The 15,848-nt window shown below is 48.4% G+C and overlaps 1 protein-coding gene and 1 long non-coding RNA gene across 2 annotated transcripts in view; one reads left to right on the plus strand and one right to left on the minus strand.

Moving 5' to 3' along the window:
* LOC127011768 (uncharacterized) overlaps positions 1-15,848 on the plus strand; it is a 104,670-nt gene that overhangs the window by 76,836 nt on the left and 11,986 nt on the right. The window lies entirely within an intron of this gene.
* LOC127011764 (uncharacterized) lies at positions 8,290-15,761 on the minus strand. The gene is made up of 2 exons (XM_050889848.1): positions 15,376-15,761; positions 8,290-8,999 (listed from the first exon to the last, which is right to left on the minus strand). Exons 1-2 carry the CDS (start codon positions 15,428-15,430, stop codon positions 8,578-8,580), a joined length of 477 nt encoding a protein of 158 aa, XP_050745805.1. The 5' UTR covers positions 15,431-15,761; the 3' UTR covers positions 8,290-8,577.

Raw genomic sequence — 15,848 nt, forward strand, 5'->3', positions numbered from 1 at the left:
TCGCTTCTACGCCTCGTATAAACGAACGTTCCACCCTAGCCTCACCCTTTCGCATACTGTCCGTGCAGTTCCTGCGGGCTCGATTCTCCTTGCGTGGCTGTTGCGGTGTGGTATCCTGCTTGCTGGTGGCGGCGTATTTCGAACTGCTCCTGACAGGGTGGCTGTACGTCGTGACTTCTGTGCTGGGTTCCGATCCGGGACTTCTCTCTTCTGGCTCATGACTCTCGGGGCTCTGTCGCGCCGCTCCGGGACTTCTCTCCCCTCTGGCTCGCTACTCTCGGGGTTCTGTAGCGCCGCTCCGGACTTCCCTCCCTTCCGGATCGCTACTCTCGGGGTTCTGTTGCGCCGCTCCGGGACTTCGTTGGCACGAATGAACAGACCGCCTTGACTTAGCCGTGTGGTGCTTCCTTAGACCTCAGCCACCTGTGTCTCACTTCGGAGATTCCTTGTAATTCCCAATCCCGAACGTCTCGGCGTGACAATCTTGCTCCTTGTAGGCTCCTACTGCGCTGTTTCCAACGACTCGCCTTGTTGTTTGCTTGGTTGGTATTTGTTCAAATGCTTCTCTTGATCTCGACAGATTAATTTCCACTGACTGACTGCTCGTACTCGACTGATCGATCTCCAAGCTCTCTCGTTCTCCAACCGCTCTTCGCCGCGCCGTGTACCTGTTGAGCGGCCGGCCATCTGCTGCTGGGATTTGTGTGGAGTTTTTCAACACCTCACATTCCACCCTTACTTCGGGAAAGATTTAAGAAAATCAGCGCTCCCACTCTCCGGCGTTCCCTTGTATATCCTAGCCCTTGAGTCATGGTGCATCTCGGTATGATTCCCTCGGCGCTCCCTCGTTGCTCCCTCGACGTTCCCTCGACGCTTTTAACCTTGCTACGTTTCCACACTACGTTTCAAATCTCCCGCGCCGATCCTCCATCTGTTCCCACTGGGCACCGATATTAATCGGCTATCAATAACCAGAGGGCCTGCTCACGATATCGTTATCGCAGGTGTGGCGTTGCCACTTGCTCGCCGCGATGTTCATCACCGATATTTCCATATTGCTTGTGCCAATCGATCGCTCTATCGTCCAATGCCAATCGATCGCCTATCGAGGCGCCCCCTTCCCTGTTGTATGGTGATTTTGCAAATTGTTTATGCCCGTGCACCTGTCGGCCGGAGTTTAGTTTTTTTGTACCCCTCATCCCGGCGTTTCCACTTGTCCTTGCCACTACGTAAGTACTCTGATCTCACACCCAACTCCTTGTATGTGCTCATCAGCTTATTTTATCTTGGCAGGTTGCCTTTGTTGACCATGAGTGCCCTTTCAGACTCCTGAAGCTGTGTTTCTTGGTTTGGACCCCGATCCGGCCGGCGATTCCGTCTTCTCATCTGGGCATTACGCCCTTCCCCGGAATGCTTGGCCTCTTTCGGTACAGCTCTCTTAGTTGTTCCGACTTCCCCCTTCCTTCGGCAGACTGCTGCTGCCAGTCCTAATCAAATCCTTGGAGACCTTGGTTCGTTCCTTTCCGCTTTTATCCTTGACGTGTTCCTTGTACTGTATATGATTGTATCGTAGTGCCTTGTAGAGAATCCTTCGAGTTTTATATGTGTAGCCTTTAAGAATCCTAGGAGTGATCCTCGGAGTCTTTCCTCATTCCTGAGCATCCTTGGAATTATCCTCGGTCTCTTTTCTTTGCATCCTTTGAGCATCCTTGGAGCTATCCTTGGACCCTTCTCGCGTCCTTTGGGTGTCCTTGGCGCTATCCATGGACCCCTCGTGTCCTTCGGGTATACTTGGAGCCATCCTTAGACCCTTTTCTTCGTGTCCTTTGGGTATCCTTGGAGCTATCCTTGGACCCTTTTCCTCGTGTCCTTTGGGTATCCTTGGAGCTATCCTTGGACCCTTTTCCTCGTGTCCTTTGAGACTTTACTGTTGGCTTTTGTCTACCGTATCTGCTTGTAGCTGCTCGCTTGTGTTCTGTGTTTGTTGTTGTTTCAACTCGCTCACGTGGATGGACCTCTCTTTCTTTGTGTTCACGTGCCGTAATTTGCAGATTACTGGTGACGCAAAATCCGTGACCTGGTAAGATCCGTCGTATCTTGGGGCCAACTTTGCTGCGAACCCCACGGCCACCTTTGACAAATGATGTACCTTGGCCCACACGACGTCCCCCACCGCTGGTGTCCATTGTCTCCTCCTTAGGTTGCCTGATCCTCCAGATTCCGCCCTACAATCTCAAAGATTTCCCCGAGTTGGTTGGCCTTCGACCCTGGAGTCTCAGTGGGTCGCCCTGTTCCCAAGGTCTCTCTGTCGGTAGTCTCGGTTTTCTGCCTTGAGTAATAAACGCCGGCGTGTACCCTGTGGATATCAGCACCAGCAGCATTTGGTTGCCATGTTTTGAACGCGGCAGGGGTCCGACGATGTCTGCCCATACTGTAGACCACGGTTCCTCTGGCACCTGCGTGAGCATTTTCCCAGCTGCCTGCATCTGATTCGGCTTGAATCTGATACACGTCTCGCACCCTCTTACGTGGGCTCGAGCGTCTCGGTGCATGCCAGGCCAGTAGTACCGGGCTGCCAGGCGTGATATTGTCCTTCTGCTTCCTACATGGACAGCTGTCGGTGAGTCATGGTTCTCTTTCAGCACCGCTTCTCGTAGAGCTTTAGAGACGCACATCTTCCATGTCGCGACATCCTCACTGCCTGCTCTGTGCGGAATGTTCCTGTACAAGGTGTCTCCCTCCATTAAGTCGATTGATGTTCCTCTGTCTACACCCACTTGTTGCCTTTGCGCAGCAGATCGTTGAGAGGTTTGACTATTTTTGCGAAGTCAGGTACAAATCGCCGATACCATGATGCTACTCCCAGGTACTGTCGGAGTTCTCTAACTGTTGGCGGCGGCTCTAATTCGGCGATGGGCATCGCATTCGGCAAATGCGTGCGGCGACATCTCGGGACCAATCACCCGGTCCAACACCCGCTGGAAGGTTGCAGATGCCGAATGGAGTCCAAACGGCATTACTCTCCACTGGAAAAAGCCCTTTTCCGGCACTATAAACGCAGTGTACTGCCTGCTGCTTTCTTTCAGCGGGTTTTGCCACATTCGCATTGATCTCCCCTTGAACTTTCGGGTTCTTGGCGTAGTATCTCTACTTTATTGGTTTGTCGTCCTTCATCGTGATTTGATGCTCTGCCATGTTCGTCGTTCCTGTCAAGGTTGTGAAATTGGATAGCTCTGCCTCCAGGAACTTCGCTGTATCGTCATATTCGAGCCACCCATTGTGTCGGTTCCTGGCCGGTATTATCACCTCGTGTCCAGCACACCTTACCTCGGTTCCGACCTAAGTTAGAAAGTTCCATCCTAACACCGATGAATCCACTAACCCTAGTAGTATCTGCAAGCTCATGGTCAGTCGCTTGTTCCCGAATGCGGGACACCTCAAGCTGTTCATCGATCCGGCCGCACCTTCCGTCTGATAACCTAACTTGCCGCCGTGTCCTTGTAATCCTCCCGATGGCAGCCAGGTTGTCCCCCAATTCCTTGCTTATAAAGCTCCCTGTTGCCCCGGTGTCGATCGTGGCCTTGTACGTGCCTTTCCCAATCGTCACCGCTGCGGACAACTGCTGCTCCTCCTCGATTAGCTCGCCCGTTAGTTTGGAGAGGTAGCATCTTGCGACCCCCGCTTACCTCTCTGCGGCTGAGGTCGCTAGGCATTTCCCGCCTGCTGGCAGCACTCGACGCTCCTGACACCTACTCTCCCGCACACCCAGCAGAACAACAGGCGTTGGAGTCGACATCCTCGTGCCTAGGCTTCATGGGCATCTGCAATGTGTGTCGTTCCCCGCGATCTCTGTGTTGTGATTGGCGGTCTCCACACCGTGTTCGCTGGTTGCTTCTGTTGCTGCTGTGGTGGCGTCCATTGGCCTCCTAGTGGTGCTCCTGGTGCCTGCTGTCGTGGGACTCGTTGCGCCGGTGAAAATTGGTCATTTCTCCGTGTCTCCTGGCTATCTGTCTCCCCGCATATTCTGCACGTGACCTGCGTTGGTGGTGACGACTTTGCCTTTCAGAACTTGTTTTCTTGTGCAAACGCTTCCCGCTCCTTTTTCAGTTCTTTGTATTCATCGGCTAATAGCATCAACGTGTCCAGGTCCGGCACTTTGTACGCCCTTAGGAAGATCCTTAGGATTGGGGTGCAGTTTTCCTTTATGATCTTTAAGGAGTCTCTCGTAGAATAGTTTAGTGGCCTCGACATCGTCTGCATGTCGATCATGTAGTCTTTAAATGCCTCACTGAAACCCTGCTTTCGTTGCCTGACCTGATGCGACAGCCCTGTGAAGAAATCTCTCGGCAGAAAGTAAAGATAGAAACTCTCAATGAACTCCGCCTAGGTTTTCCACTGTTTATTGTTGGCGATAAACCACTTCTACGCCCTTCCTTTCAGCAACTCCGGCATTGCTCGGGGATCATGTCTAGGTCTAAGCTGTTCCAGGAACTCGAACGGTTTCTCCGCCCCGCCGAACCTGAATGACCACTCGCGGACTTATTTAGCGACCCTTGCATAATCCGACTGGCTGGGTCTAGAGGTCAGCACTGTTGTCTTCCTGTCCTGGCTTGACTCTCTCCTGTGGGCCTCCATTTGCAAGTTGTCGACGCTGAAGCTTGCTACTAGGTTATCCTCTTCAGCGTTAGTTTGCGTGATACTCGGGCGGGTTCTGTCGTAATACATGGCTTCCAACTCAGCCTAGATGTCGGCAAGTTATGGGTCGTTCTCTGTCTCGGAGTAATACTCCGACAATGTCCCATCATGTCCTCTAATCTACCGTCCAGGGCGACATTAAGTCTTTGTGCGACATGGGCGAAATCCTCCTTCTTAAGGCGGTAAATCCACTTCTTTCCCATTCTGTTTATTTTGCTTTCACCGCTGGGACAATCACGTTTTGGTCGCCAGATGTAACGAACTGATTTATTTGCTTTCTGCTCGCTACGGTAGTTGTGCGGCTAGCTCAGTAGATTATGTGTGTTCGTCCCACCAAATTTATATAAACGTGAATTCACGGGTTCGTAATGGGTTTATTGCGGGTATAACTGCAGTCGGCTTTATAATTTGCTTGTCTTGCTGTCTCCGACGGTGTGGGTTGTCTCGATGTTCGCTCGCCTCGTTGACAAGGTGTTCCCGTTTTGTCGCTCCTTGAGGATTCTTGACCGCTGCTTGCTCCTGACGCGTTTGGCTCGGTGACTGCTCGGCCACGATTCAGACTCGTTATGGGGTCAGCCGTGCGGGCTGAGGGAAGCGTCACCGTTCTCAGACTAGGGTGAACAGTGACGAGTTCTCCAGGATCACTCCTCTCGACACACGACCACCTGTCCCTTGCTGCCATGGGGTGCCACGGGGTGCCACGGGGGTTTCCGTTCAGATCGTGCGGATAGTCAAGGCGGAACGCATCGCTCTTCACTTCGCTTCTACGCCTTGTATATACGAACGTTCCACCCTAGCCTCACCCTTTCGCGTACTGTCCATGCAGTTCCTGCGGGCTCGATTCTCCTTGCGTGGCTGTTGCGGTGTGGTGTCCTGCTTGCTGGTGGCGGCGAACTGCGAACTGCTCCTGACTGGGTGGCTATGCGTAGCGTGACTTCTGTGTTGGGTTCGTAGGCATACGCCGATCCGGGACTTCTCTCCCTTCTGGCTCGTTACTCTCGGGGTTCTGTCGCGTCGCTCCGGGACTTCTCTCACTTCTGGCTCGTTACTCTCGGGGTTCGGTCGCGCCGCTCCGGGACTTCTCTCCCTTCTGGCTGGACTTTTTGGGTACTAACAAAAGTGGGCTATTATAAGGTGATACAGAGTGTTCCACAATTTTATCATTGATCAGTTTTTGGACTTGTTTTTTAATTTCGTCTAGTTGACTATGAGGATTTTTATAATTTTGTATATATACGGGTTCATTATCAGTTAATCTCAGCTTTTGTTTATAAAAATTATTGGTAGTGATCGATTCGGTTTCTAGTCCGAATACATCACTATGCTGGGTGCATACTGCTGTAAGTTGTTCACTGAATTGAATTGCGGAAAGTTTTTGCAAGTTGGTATAATACAATTTTTTGTCTGGTTTCTAAATCCGTTTTAACAATATAATAAATAAATTATATAATAAATAAACTACTTGATCTGTGTTGTTGTGGCATTTAGAAATCTTATATATGCATATTGGACTGTTGCAATGGTATTTGCGATATAGATACCATGCTGAATTTCTCGATTCTGAATTAATACACTGTCTTCTTCTGAATTTATTTCCATTTTTCGGACGACTTGGGATCTTGCTGCCAGAATTAGGGAGTTGTTACCAGAACTGTATGCCATTGGAACATAAATCGAATATTTGAGGTTATTTGGTCTCTTTATAAGCCAGTCTTCAGACGGCTTGAAGTCTAATTGACAGTTGTATCTTTTGATAAAATCGATTCCTAGAATTCCATCACATGGAAAAGCGAATTGCATATTTACGATATGGAAATCATGTGGAAGTTTGAATTTCAATAGTAGTTAAGCCTTTTTATTTGGTAACTTTCTGACATATACCCTGTATGTTTATAATGTGATTATCTTGAATTTTTTTAAAGTTATCGCAATTTTCCTTCAATATGGATAATTCTGCAGCTGTGTATAGTAGAAGAACTAATTCTTTTCCTGTATGCATGTATATTGGCTGATATTTAGAGCGTGAATTTTAATGTTGCTTACTGTCGTGTATTTAAAGGTGTTTGGGAGTTTCCCGAATTTGTTTGTGCTACCCTAACGTTGTTATTGTGGTTGTTGTTGTTACCACCATTACCGTTGTTGTTTTCCCCACGGCTGTATCCGCCGCGGTTGTTTCCCCCACGTTTGTTGTTTCCGTAATAATTGTTATTTTGGTTATTGTAATTTTTTTTTAGCCATTCTTTTGATTATATCCGTTATTCTGAGAATATCTGGTATTGGTATAATTACCTCGATTATTTCCTCCTTCGCGATAAGTGTTTTTATAATTATTACCGCGATAATTATTTCCACGTTGGGTGCTAGATTGTATGTACTTGGCGACGGTTTCGTTCATAGTTGCAAAATTGCATGCTTCCAATATTGTTTTGATGCGGCCATGCTCACAATTTTTGACCATTGTGGTGATGGCTTCCTTGGTTTTGAATTTGTCAGCGTGTTCGGCCGATAGGCCTTCATCAATATACGAATCTTCTAGGAGCTCTCGTTTAACTACGTCGAATGTTTCTCCGACTATAGTATCTTGCAGTTATTTATTTATAGCTCCTATTGTTGTTTCGTTTTGGACTCTGTATAATGTCGATCCAATTATTTTGGATTTGATGACTTCTACAGCCAAAACCCCGAATGTAAGGTTAACCATCTTTAAAGCTCTTTCGAATCTCTGAAGGTGTATCCTTTGCACGTTTAACCCCGGGATGGCATTTGATATTTCTTTAATGTATGACCTTTGGGCAATTATCTCTTCAGTCATTTTGGTTGGTTTTATTTCTACAATGCTATTGTTAGAATCCGGTCGGTCAACTCCTTGTCTGATAAATCAGATTGAATGAGGACTGCCGGAATAGTGAGGTAGTTTATATCTTTTTCCTATATATAGGGATCTGTAGAGATAGGGTCGTCAGCCTCAGCTTGTACTGGTGGATCTGATGACTCTGACTGTTCTCTAGCTTTTATCTTCAACGGTGTGTTTAGGATATTTGGTACTGAAATTCGTCAGTCGTACCTTTGATTTATAGCTATTAGGTTATCCCGTAATTTGTTTAAGTATTTTGATACCTGAGACCTTGCTTAGCCTGTCTCTCTGATCGTGTATTAGGATAGGCGCTGTATTAAAGCGGTTTACTAATATAATATGGAGCTTTTCAACTCCTCACATTCCCCCCTTACTTCGGGAAAGATTTAAGAAAATCAGCGCTCCCACTCTCCGGCGTTCCCTTGTATATCCTTGCCCTTGAGTCATGGTGCATATCGGTACGATTCCCTCGGCGCTCCCTCGTTGCTCCCTCGACGTTCCCTCGACGCTTTTAACCTTGCTACGTTTCCACACTCCCGCGCCGATCCTCCATCTGTTCCCACTGGGCACCGATACTAATCGGCTATCAATACCCAGAGGACCTGCTCACGATATCGATATCGCAGGTGCGGCGTTGCCACTTGCTCGCCGCGATGTTCATCACCGATATTTCCATATTGCTTGATCCCATCGATCGCTCTATCGTCCAATGCCAATCGATCGCCTATCAAGGCGCCCCCTTCCCTGTTGCACCTGTCGGCCGGAGTTTAGTTTTTTTGTACCCCTCATCCCGGCGTTTCCACTTGTCCTTGCCACTACGTAAGTACTCTGATCTCACACCCGACTCCTTGTATGTGCTTATCAGCTTATATTATCTTGGCAGGTTGCCTTTGTTGACCATGAGTGCCCTTTCAGACTCCTGAAGCTGTGTTTCTTGGTTTGGACCCCGATCCGGCCGGCGATCCCGTCTTCTCATCTGGGCATTAAGCCCTTCCCCGGGATGCTTGGCCTCTTTCGGTACAGCTCTCTTAGTTGTTCCGACTTCCCCCTTCCTTCGGCAGACTGCTGCTGCCAGTCCTAATCAAATCCTTGGAGACCTTGGTTCGTTCCTTTCCACTTTTATCCTTGACGTGTTCCTTGTACTTTTGGGTATCCTTGGAGCTATCCTTGGACCCTTTTCCTCGTGTCCTTTGGGTATCCTTGGAGCTATCCTTGGACCCTTTTCCTCGTGTCCTTTGAGACTTTACTGTTGGCTTTTGTCTACCGTATCTGCTTGTAGCTGCTCGCTTGTGTTCTGTGTTTGTTGTTGTTTCAACTCGCTCACGTGGATGGTCCTCTCTTTCTTTGTGTTCACGTGCCGTATTTTGCAGATTACTGGTGACGCAAAATCCGTGACCTGGTAAGATCCGTCGTATCTTGGGGCCAACTTTGCTGCGAACCCCTCGGCCACCTTTGACAAATAATGTACCTTGGCGCACACGACGTCCTCCAACGCTGGTATCCATGGTCTCCTCGTTAGGTTGTAACGCCTAGCCTGATCCTCCAGATTCCACCTTACAATCTCAAAGACTTCCCCGAGTTGGCCTTCGACCCTGGAGTCTCAGTGGGTCGCCCTGTTCCCAAGGTCTCTCTGTCGGTAGTCTCGGTTTTCTGCCTTGAGTAATAAACGCCGGCGTGTACCCTGTGGATATCAGCACCAGCAGCATTTGGTTGCCATGTTTTGAACGCGGCAGGGGTCCGACGATGTCTGCCCATACTGTAGCCCACGGTTCCTCTGGCACCTGCGCTAGCATTTTCCCAGCTGCCTGCATCTGATTCGGCTTGAATCTGATACACGTCTCGCACCCTCTTACGTGGGCTCGAGCGTCTCGGTGTATGCCTGGCCAGTAGTACCGGGCTGCCAGGCGTGCTATTGTCCTTCTGCTTCCTACATGGCCAACTGTCGGTGAGTCGTGGTTCTCTTTCAGCACCGCTTCTCGTAGAGCTTTCGAGACGCACATCTTGTCGCGACATCCTCACTGCCTGCTCTGTGCGGAATGTTCCTGTACAAGGTGTCTCCCTCCATTACGTCGATTGATGTTTCTGTGTCCACACCCACTTGTTGCCTTTGCGCAGCAGATCGTTGAGAGGTTTGACTATTTTTGCGAAGTCAGGTACAAATCGCCGATACCATGATGCTACTCCCAGGTACTGTCGGAGTTCTCTAACTGTTGGCGGCGGCTCTAATTCGGCGATGGCTGCTACCTTTTCCGGATCCGTGCCTATCCCGTCGCTAGTCATTCTATGACCCAAATAAAGCAGCTCCATCTTGAAAAACTGGCATTTTTCCGGGTTCAATCTCAGAATAGCGTCTTTCAGCCGCCGGAATACCTCTATCAAGTTTGCCTTGTGCTCTTATAGTGTGTGTCCGATCACTATGATATCGTCCTGGTACGCAAATGCGTGCGGCGACATCTCGGGACCAATCACCCGGTCCAACACCCGCTGAAAGGTCGCAGATGCCGAATGGAGTCCAAACGACATTACTCTCCACTGGAATAAGCCCTTTCCCGGCACTATAAACGCAGTGTACTGCCTGCTGCTTTCTTTCAGCGGGTTTTGCCACATTCGCATTGATCTCCCCTTGAACTTTCGGGTTCTTGGCGTAGTATCGCTACTTTATTGGTTTGTCGCCATGTTCGTCGTTCCTGTCAAGGTTGTGAAATTGGATAGCTCTGCCTCCAGGAACTTCGCTGTATCGTCATATTCGAGCCACCCATTGTGTCGGTTCCTGGCCGGTATTATCACCTCGTGTCCAGCACACCTTACCTCGGTTCCGACCTAAGTTAGAAAGTTCCATCCTAACACCGATGAATCCACTAACCCTAGTAGTATCTGCAAGCTCATGGTCAGTCGCTTGTTCCCGAATGCGGGACACCTCAAGCTGTTCATCGATCCGGCCGCACCTTCCGTCTGATAACCTAACTTGCCGCCGTGTCCTTGTAATCCTCCCGATGGCAGCCAGGTTGTCCCCCAATTCCTTGCTTATAAAGCTTCCTGTTGCATGGGCATCTGCAATGTGTGTCGTTCCCCGCGATCTCTGTGTTGTGATTGGCGGTCTCCACACCGTGTTCGCTGGTTGCTTCTGTTGCTGCTGTGGTGGCGTCCATTGGCCTCCTAGTGGTGCTCCTGGTGCCTGCTGTCGTGGGACTCGTTGCGCCGGTGAAAATTGGTCATTTCTCCGTGTCTCCTGGCTATCTGTCTCCCCGCATATTCTGCACGTGACCTGCGTTGGTGGTGACGACTTTGCCTTTCAGAACTTGTTTTTTTGTGCAAACGCTTCCCGCTCCTTTTTCAGTTCTTCGCATTCATCGGCTAATAGCATCAACGTGTCCAGGTCCGGCACTTTGTACGCCCTTAGAAAGATCCTTAGGATTGGGGTGCAGTTTTCCTTTATGATCTTTAAGAAGTCTCTCGTAGAATAGTTTAGTGGCCTCGACATCGTCTGCATGTCGATCATGTAGTCTTTAAATGCCTCACTGAAACCCTGCTTTCGTTGCCTGACCTGATGCGACAGCCCTGTGAAGAAATCTCTCGGCAGAAAGTAAAGATAGAAACTCTCAATGAACTCCGCCTAGGTTTTCCACTGTTTATTGTTGGCGATAAACCACTTCTACGCCCTTCCTTTCAGCAACTCCGGCATTGCTCGGGGGATCATGTCTAGGTCTAAGCTGTTCCAGGAACTCGAACGGTTTCTCCGCCCCGCCGAACCTGAATGACCACTCGCGGACTTATTTAGCGACCCTTGCATAATCCGACTGGCTGGGTCTAGAGGTCAGCACTGTTGTCTTCCTGTCCTGGCTTGACTCTCTCCTGTGGGCCTCCATTTGCAAGTTGTCGACGCTGAAGCTTGCTACTAGGTTATCCTCTTCAGCGTTAGTTTGCGTGATACTCGGGCGGGTTCTGTCGTAATACATGGTCGTTCTCTGTCTCGGAGTAATACTCCGACAATGTCCCATCATGTCCTCTAATCTACCGTCCAGGGCGACATTAAGTCTTTGTGCGACATGGGCGAAGTCCTCCATCTTAAGGCGGTAAATCCACTTCTTTCCCATTCTGTTTATTTTGCTTTCACCGCTGGGACAATCACGTTTTGGGCGCCAGATGTAACGAACTGATTTATTTGCTTTCTGCTCGCTACGGTATTTGTGCGGCTAGCTCAGTAGATTGTGTGTGTTCGTCCCACCAAATTTATATAAACGTGACCGCCCAGTAGTTCAGTGGGAAAGCACAGAATTCACGGGTTCGTAGTGGGTTTATTGCGGGTATAACTGCAGTCGGCTTTATAATTTGCTTGTCTTGCTGTCTCCGACGGTGTGGGTTGTCTCGATGTTCGCTCGCCTCGTTGACACGGTGTTCCCGTTTTGTCGCTCCTTGAAGATCCTTGGCCGCTGCTTGCTCCTGACGCGTTTGGCTCGGTGACTGCTCGGACACGATTCAGACTCGCTATGGGGTCAGCCGTGCGGGCTGAGGGAAGCGTCACCGTTCTCAGACTAGGGTGAACAGTGACGAGTTCTCCAGGATCACTCCTCTCGACACACGACCACCTGTCCCTTGCTGCCATGGGGTGCCACGGGGTGCCACGGTGGTTTCCGTTCAGATCGTGCGGATAGTCAAGGCGGAACGCATCGCTCTTCACTTCGCTTCTACGCCTTGTATAAACGAACGTTCCACCCTAGCCTCACCCTTTCGCGTACTGTCCGTGCAGTTCCTGCGGGCTCGATTCTCCTTGCGTGGCTGTTGCGGTGTGGTGTCCTGCTTGCTGGTGGCGGCGTTTTGCGAACTGCTCCTGACTGGGTGGCTATGCGTAGCGTGACTTCTGTGTTGGGTTCGTAGGCATACGCCGATCCGGGACTTCTCTCCCTTCTGGCTCGTTACTCTCGGGGTTCTGTCGCGTCGCTCCGGGACTTCTCTCACTTCTGGCTCGTTACTCTCGGGGTTCGGTCACGCCGCTCCGGGACTTCTCTCCCTTCTGGCTGGACTTTTTGGGTACTAACAAAAGTGGGCTATTATAAGGTGATACAGAGGGTTCCACGATTTTATCATTGATGAGTTTTTGGACTTTTGGATTTTTATAATTTTGTATATATACGGGTTCATTATCAGTTAATCTCAGCTTTTGTTTATTTTATTGGTAGTGATCGATTCGGTTTCTAGTCCTAATACATCACTATACTGGGTGCATACTGCTGTAAGGTGTTCATTGAATTGAATTGCGGAAAGTTTTTGCAAGTTGGTATAATACAATTTTTTGTCTGGTTCCCAAATCCGTTTTAACAATATAATAAATAAACTACTTGATCTGTGTTGTTGTGGCATTTAGAAATCTTATATATGCATATTGGACTGTTGCAATGGTATTTGCGATATAGATACCATGCTGAATTTCTCGATTCTGAATTAATACACTGTCTTCTTCTGAATTTATTTCCATTTTTCGGACGACTTGGGATCTTGCTGCCAGAATTAGGGAGTTGTTACCAGAACTGTATGCCATTGGAACATAAATCGAATATTTGAGGTTATTTGGTCTCTTTATAAGCCAGTCTTCAGACGGCTTGAAGTCTAATTGACAGTTGTATCTTTTGATAAAATCGATTCCTAGAATTCCATCACATGGAAAAGCGAATTGCATATTTACGATATGGAAATCATGTGGAAGTTTGAATTTCAATAGTAGTTAAGCCTTTTTATTTGGTAACTTTCTGACATATACCCTGTATGTTTATAATGTGATTATCTTGAATTTTTTTAAAGTTATCGCAATTTTCCTTCAATATGGATAATTCTGCAGCTGTGTATAGTAGAAGAACTAATTCTTTTCCTGTATGCATGTATATTGGCTGATATTTAGAGCGTGAATTTTAATGTTGCTTACTGTCGTGTATTTAAAGGTGTTTGGGAGTTTCCCGAATTTGTTTGTGCTACCCTAACGTTGTTATTGTGGTTGTTGTTGTTACCACCATTACCGTTGTTGTTTTCCCCACGGCTGTATCCGCCGCGGTTGTTTCCCCCACGTTTGTTGTTTCCGTAATAATTGTTATTTTGGTTATTGTAATTTTTTTTTAGCCATTCTTTTGATTATATCCGTTATTCTGAGAATATCTGGTATTGGTATAATTACCTCGATTATTTCCTCCTTCGCGATAAGTGTTTTTATAATTATTACCGCGATAATTATTTCCACGTTGGGTGCTAGATTGTATGTACTTGGCGACGGCTTTGTTCATAGTTGCAAAATTGCATGCTTCCAATATTGTTTTGATGCGGCCATGCTCACAATTTTTGACCATTGTGGTGATGGCTTCCTTGGTTTTGAATTTGTCAGCGTGTTCGGCCGATAGGCCTTCATCAATATACGAATCTTCTAGGAGCTCTCGTTTAACTACGTCGAATGTTTCTCAGACTATAGTATCTTGCAGTTATTTATTTATAGCTTCTATTGTTGTTTCGTTTTGGACTTTGTATAATGTCGATCCAATTATTTGGGATTTGATGACTTCTACAGCCAAAACCTCGAATGTAAGGTTAACCAACTCCAAAGCTAATGCTTTAGTGTATAACCTTTGGGCAATTATCTCCTCAGTCATTGTGGTTGGTTTTATTTCTACAATGCTATTGTTAGAATCCGCGTCGGTCAACTCCTTGTCTGATAAATCAGATTGAATGAGGACTGCCGGAATAATGAGGTAGTGTATATCTTTTTCCTATATATAGGGATCTGTAGAGATAGGGTCGTCAGCCTCAGCTTGTACTGGTGGATCAGATGACTCTGACTGTTCTCTAGCTTTTATCTTCAACGGTGTGTTTAGGATATTTGGTACTGAAAGTCGTCAGACGTACCTTTCATTTATAGCTATTAGGTTATCCCGTAATTTGTTTAAGTATTTTGATACCTGAGACCTTGCTTAGCCTGTCTCTCTGATCGTGTATTAGGATAGGCGCTATATTAAAGCGGTTTACTAATATAATATGGAGCTTTTCAACTCCTCACACTCCCCCCTTACTTCGGGAAAGATTTAAGAAAATCAGCGCTCCCACTCTCCGGCGTTCCCTTGTATATCCTTGCCCTTGAGTCATGGTGCATCTCGGTACGATTCCCTCGGCGCTCCCTCGTTGCTCCCTCGACGTTCCCTCGACGCTTTTAACCTTGCTACGTTTCCACACTACGTTTCAAATCTCCCGCGCCGATCCTCCATCTGTTCCCACTGGGCACCGATACTAATCGGCTATCAATACCCAGAGGGCCTGCTCACGATATCGATATTGCAGGTGCGGCGTTGCCACTTGCTCGCCGCGATGTTCATCACCGATATTTCCATATTGCTTGTCCCCATCGATCGCTCTATCGTCCAATGCCAATCGATCGCCTATCAAGGCGCCCCCTTCCCTGTTGCACCTGTCGGCCGGAGTTTAGTTTTTTTGTACCCCTCATCCCGGCGTTTCCACTTGTCCTTGCCACTACGTAAGTACTCGTGTCCTTTGGGTATCCTTGGAGCTATCCTTGGACCCTTTTCCTCGTGTCCTTTGGGTATCCTTGGAGCTATCCTTGGACCCTTTTCCTCGTGTCCTTTGAGACTTTACTGTTGGCTTTTGTCTACCGTATCTGCTTGTAGCTGCTCGCTTGTGTACTGTGTTTGTTGTTGTTTCAACTCGCTCACGTGGATGGTCCTCTCTTTCATTGTGTTCACGTGCCGTATTTTGCAGATTACTGGTGACCCAAAATCCGTGACCTGGTAAGATCCGTCGTATCTTGGGGACAACTTTGCTGCGAAGCCCTCGGCCACCTTTGACAAATGATGTACCTTGGCCCACACGACGTCCCCCACCGCTGGTGTCCATTGTCTCCTCCTTAGGTTGTAACGCCTAGCCTGATCCTCCAGATTCCGCCTTACAATCTCAAAGATTTCCCCGAGTTGGTTGGCCTTCGACCCTGGAGTCTCAGTGGGTCGCCCTGTTCCCAAGGTCTCTCTGTCGGTAGTCTCGGTTTTCTGCCTTGAGTAATAAACGCCGGCGTGTACCCTGTGGATATCAGCACCAGCAGCATGTGGTTGCCATGTTTTGAACGCGGCAGGGGTCCGACGATGTCTGCCCATACTGTAGCCCACGGTTCCTCTGGCACCTGCGTTAGCATTTTCCCAGCTGCCTGCATCTGATTCGGCTTGAATCTGATACATGTCTCGCACCCTCTTACGTGGGCTCGAGCATCTCGGTGTATGCCTGGCCAGTACGACCGGGCTGCCAGATGTGCTATTGTCCT

This window comes from Drosophila biarmipes, unplaced genomic scaffold, assembly GCF_025231255.1.
Source record: "Drosophila biarmipes strain raj3 unplaced genomic scaffold, RU_DBia_V1.1 ptg000008l, whole genome shotgun sequence".
In the NCBI taxonomy this organism is placed as follows: Eukaryota; Metazoa; Arthropoda; class Insecta; order Diptera; family Drosophilidae; genus Drosophila; species Drosophila biarmipes.

Bases quoted from the DNA above. Each gene is read 5' to 3' on its own strand.
- LOC127011764 (XM_050889848.1), bottom strand. From the start codon at position 15,430: ATGGACACCAGCGGTGGGGGACGTCGTGTGGGCCAAGGTACATCATTT. The intron at 9,000-15,375 runs GTGGCCGAGGGC...TATTTGTCAAAG, and splicing joins AGGTACATCATTTGTCAAAG to GTGGCCGAGGGGTTCGCAGC.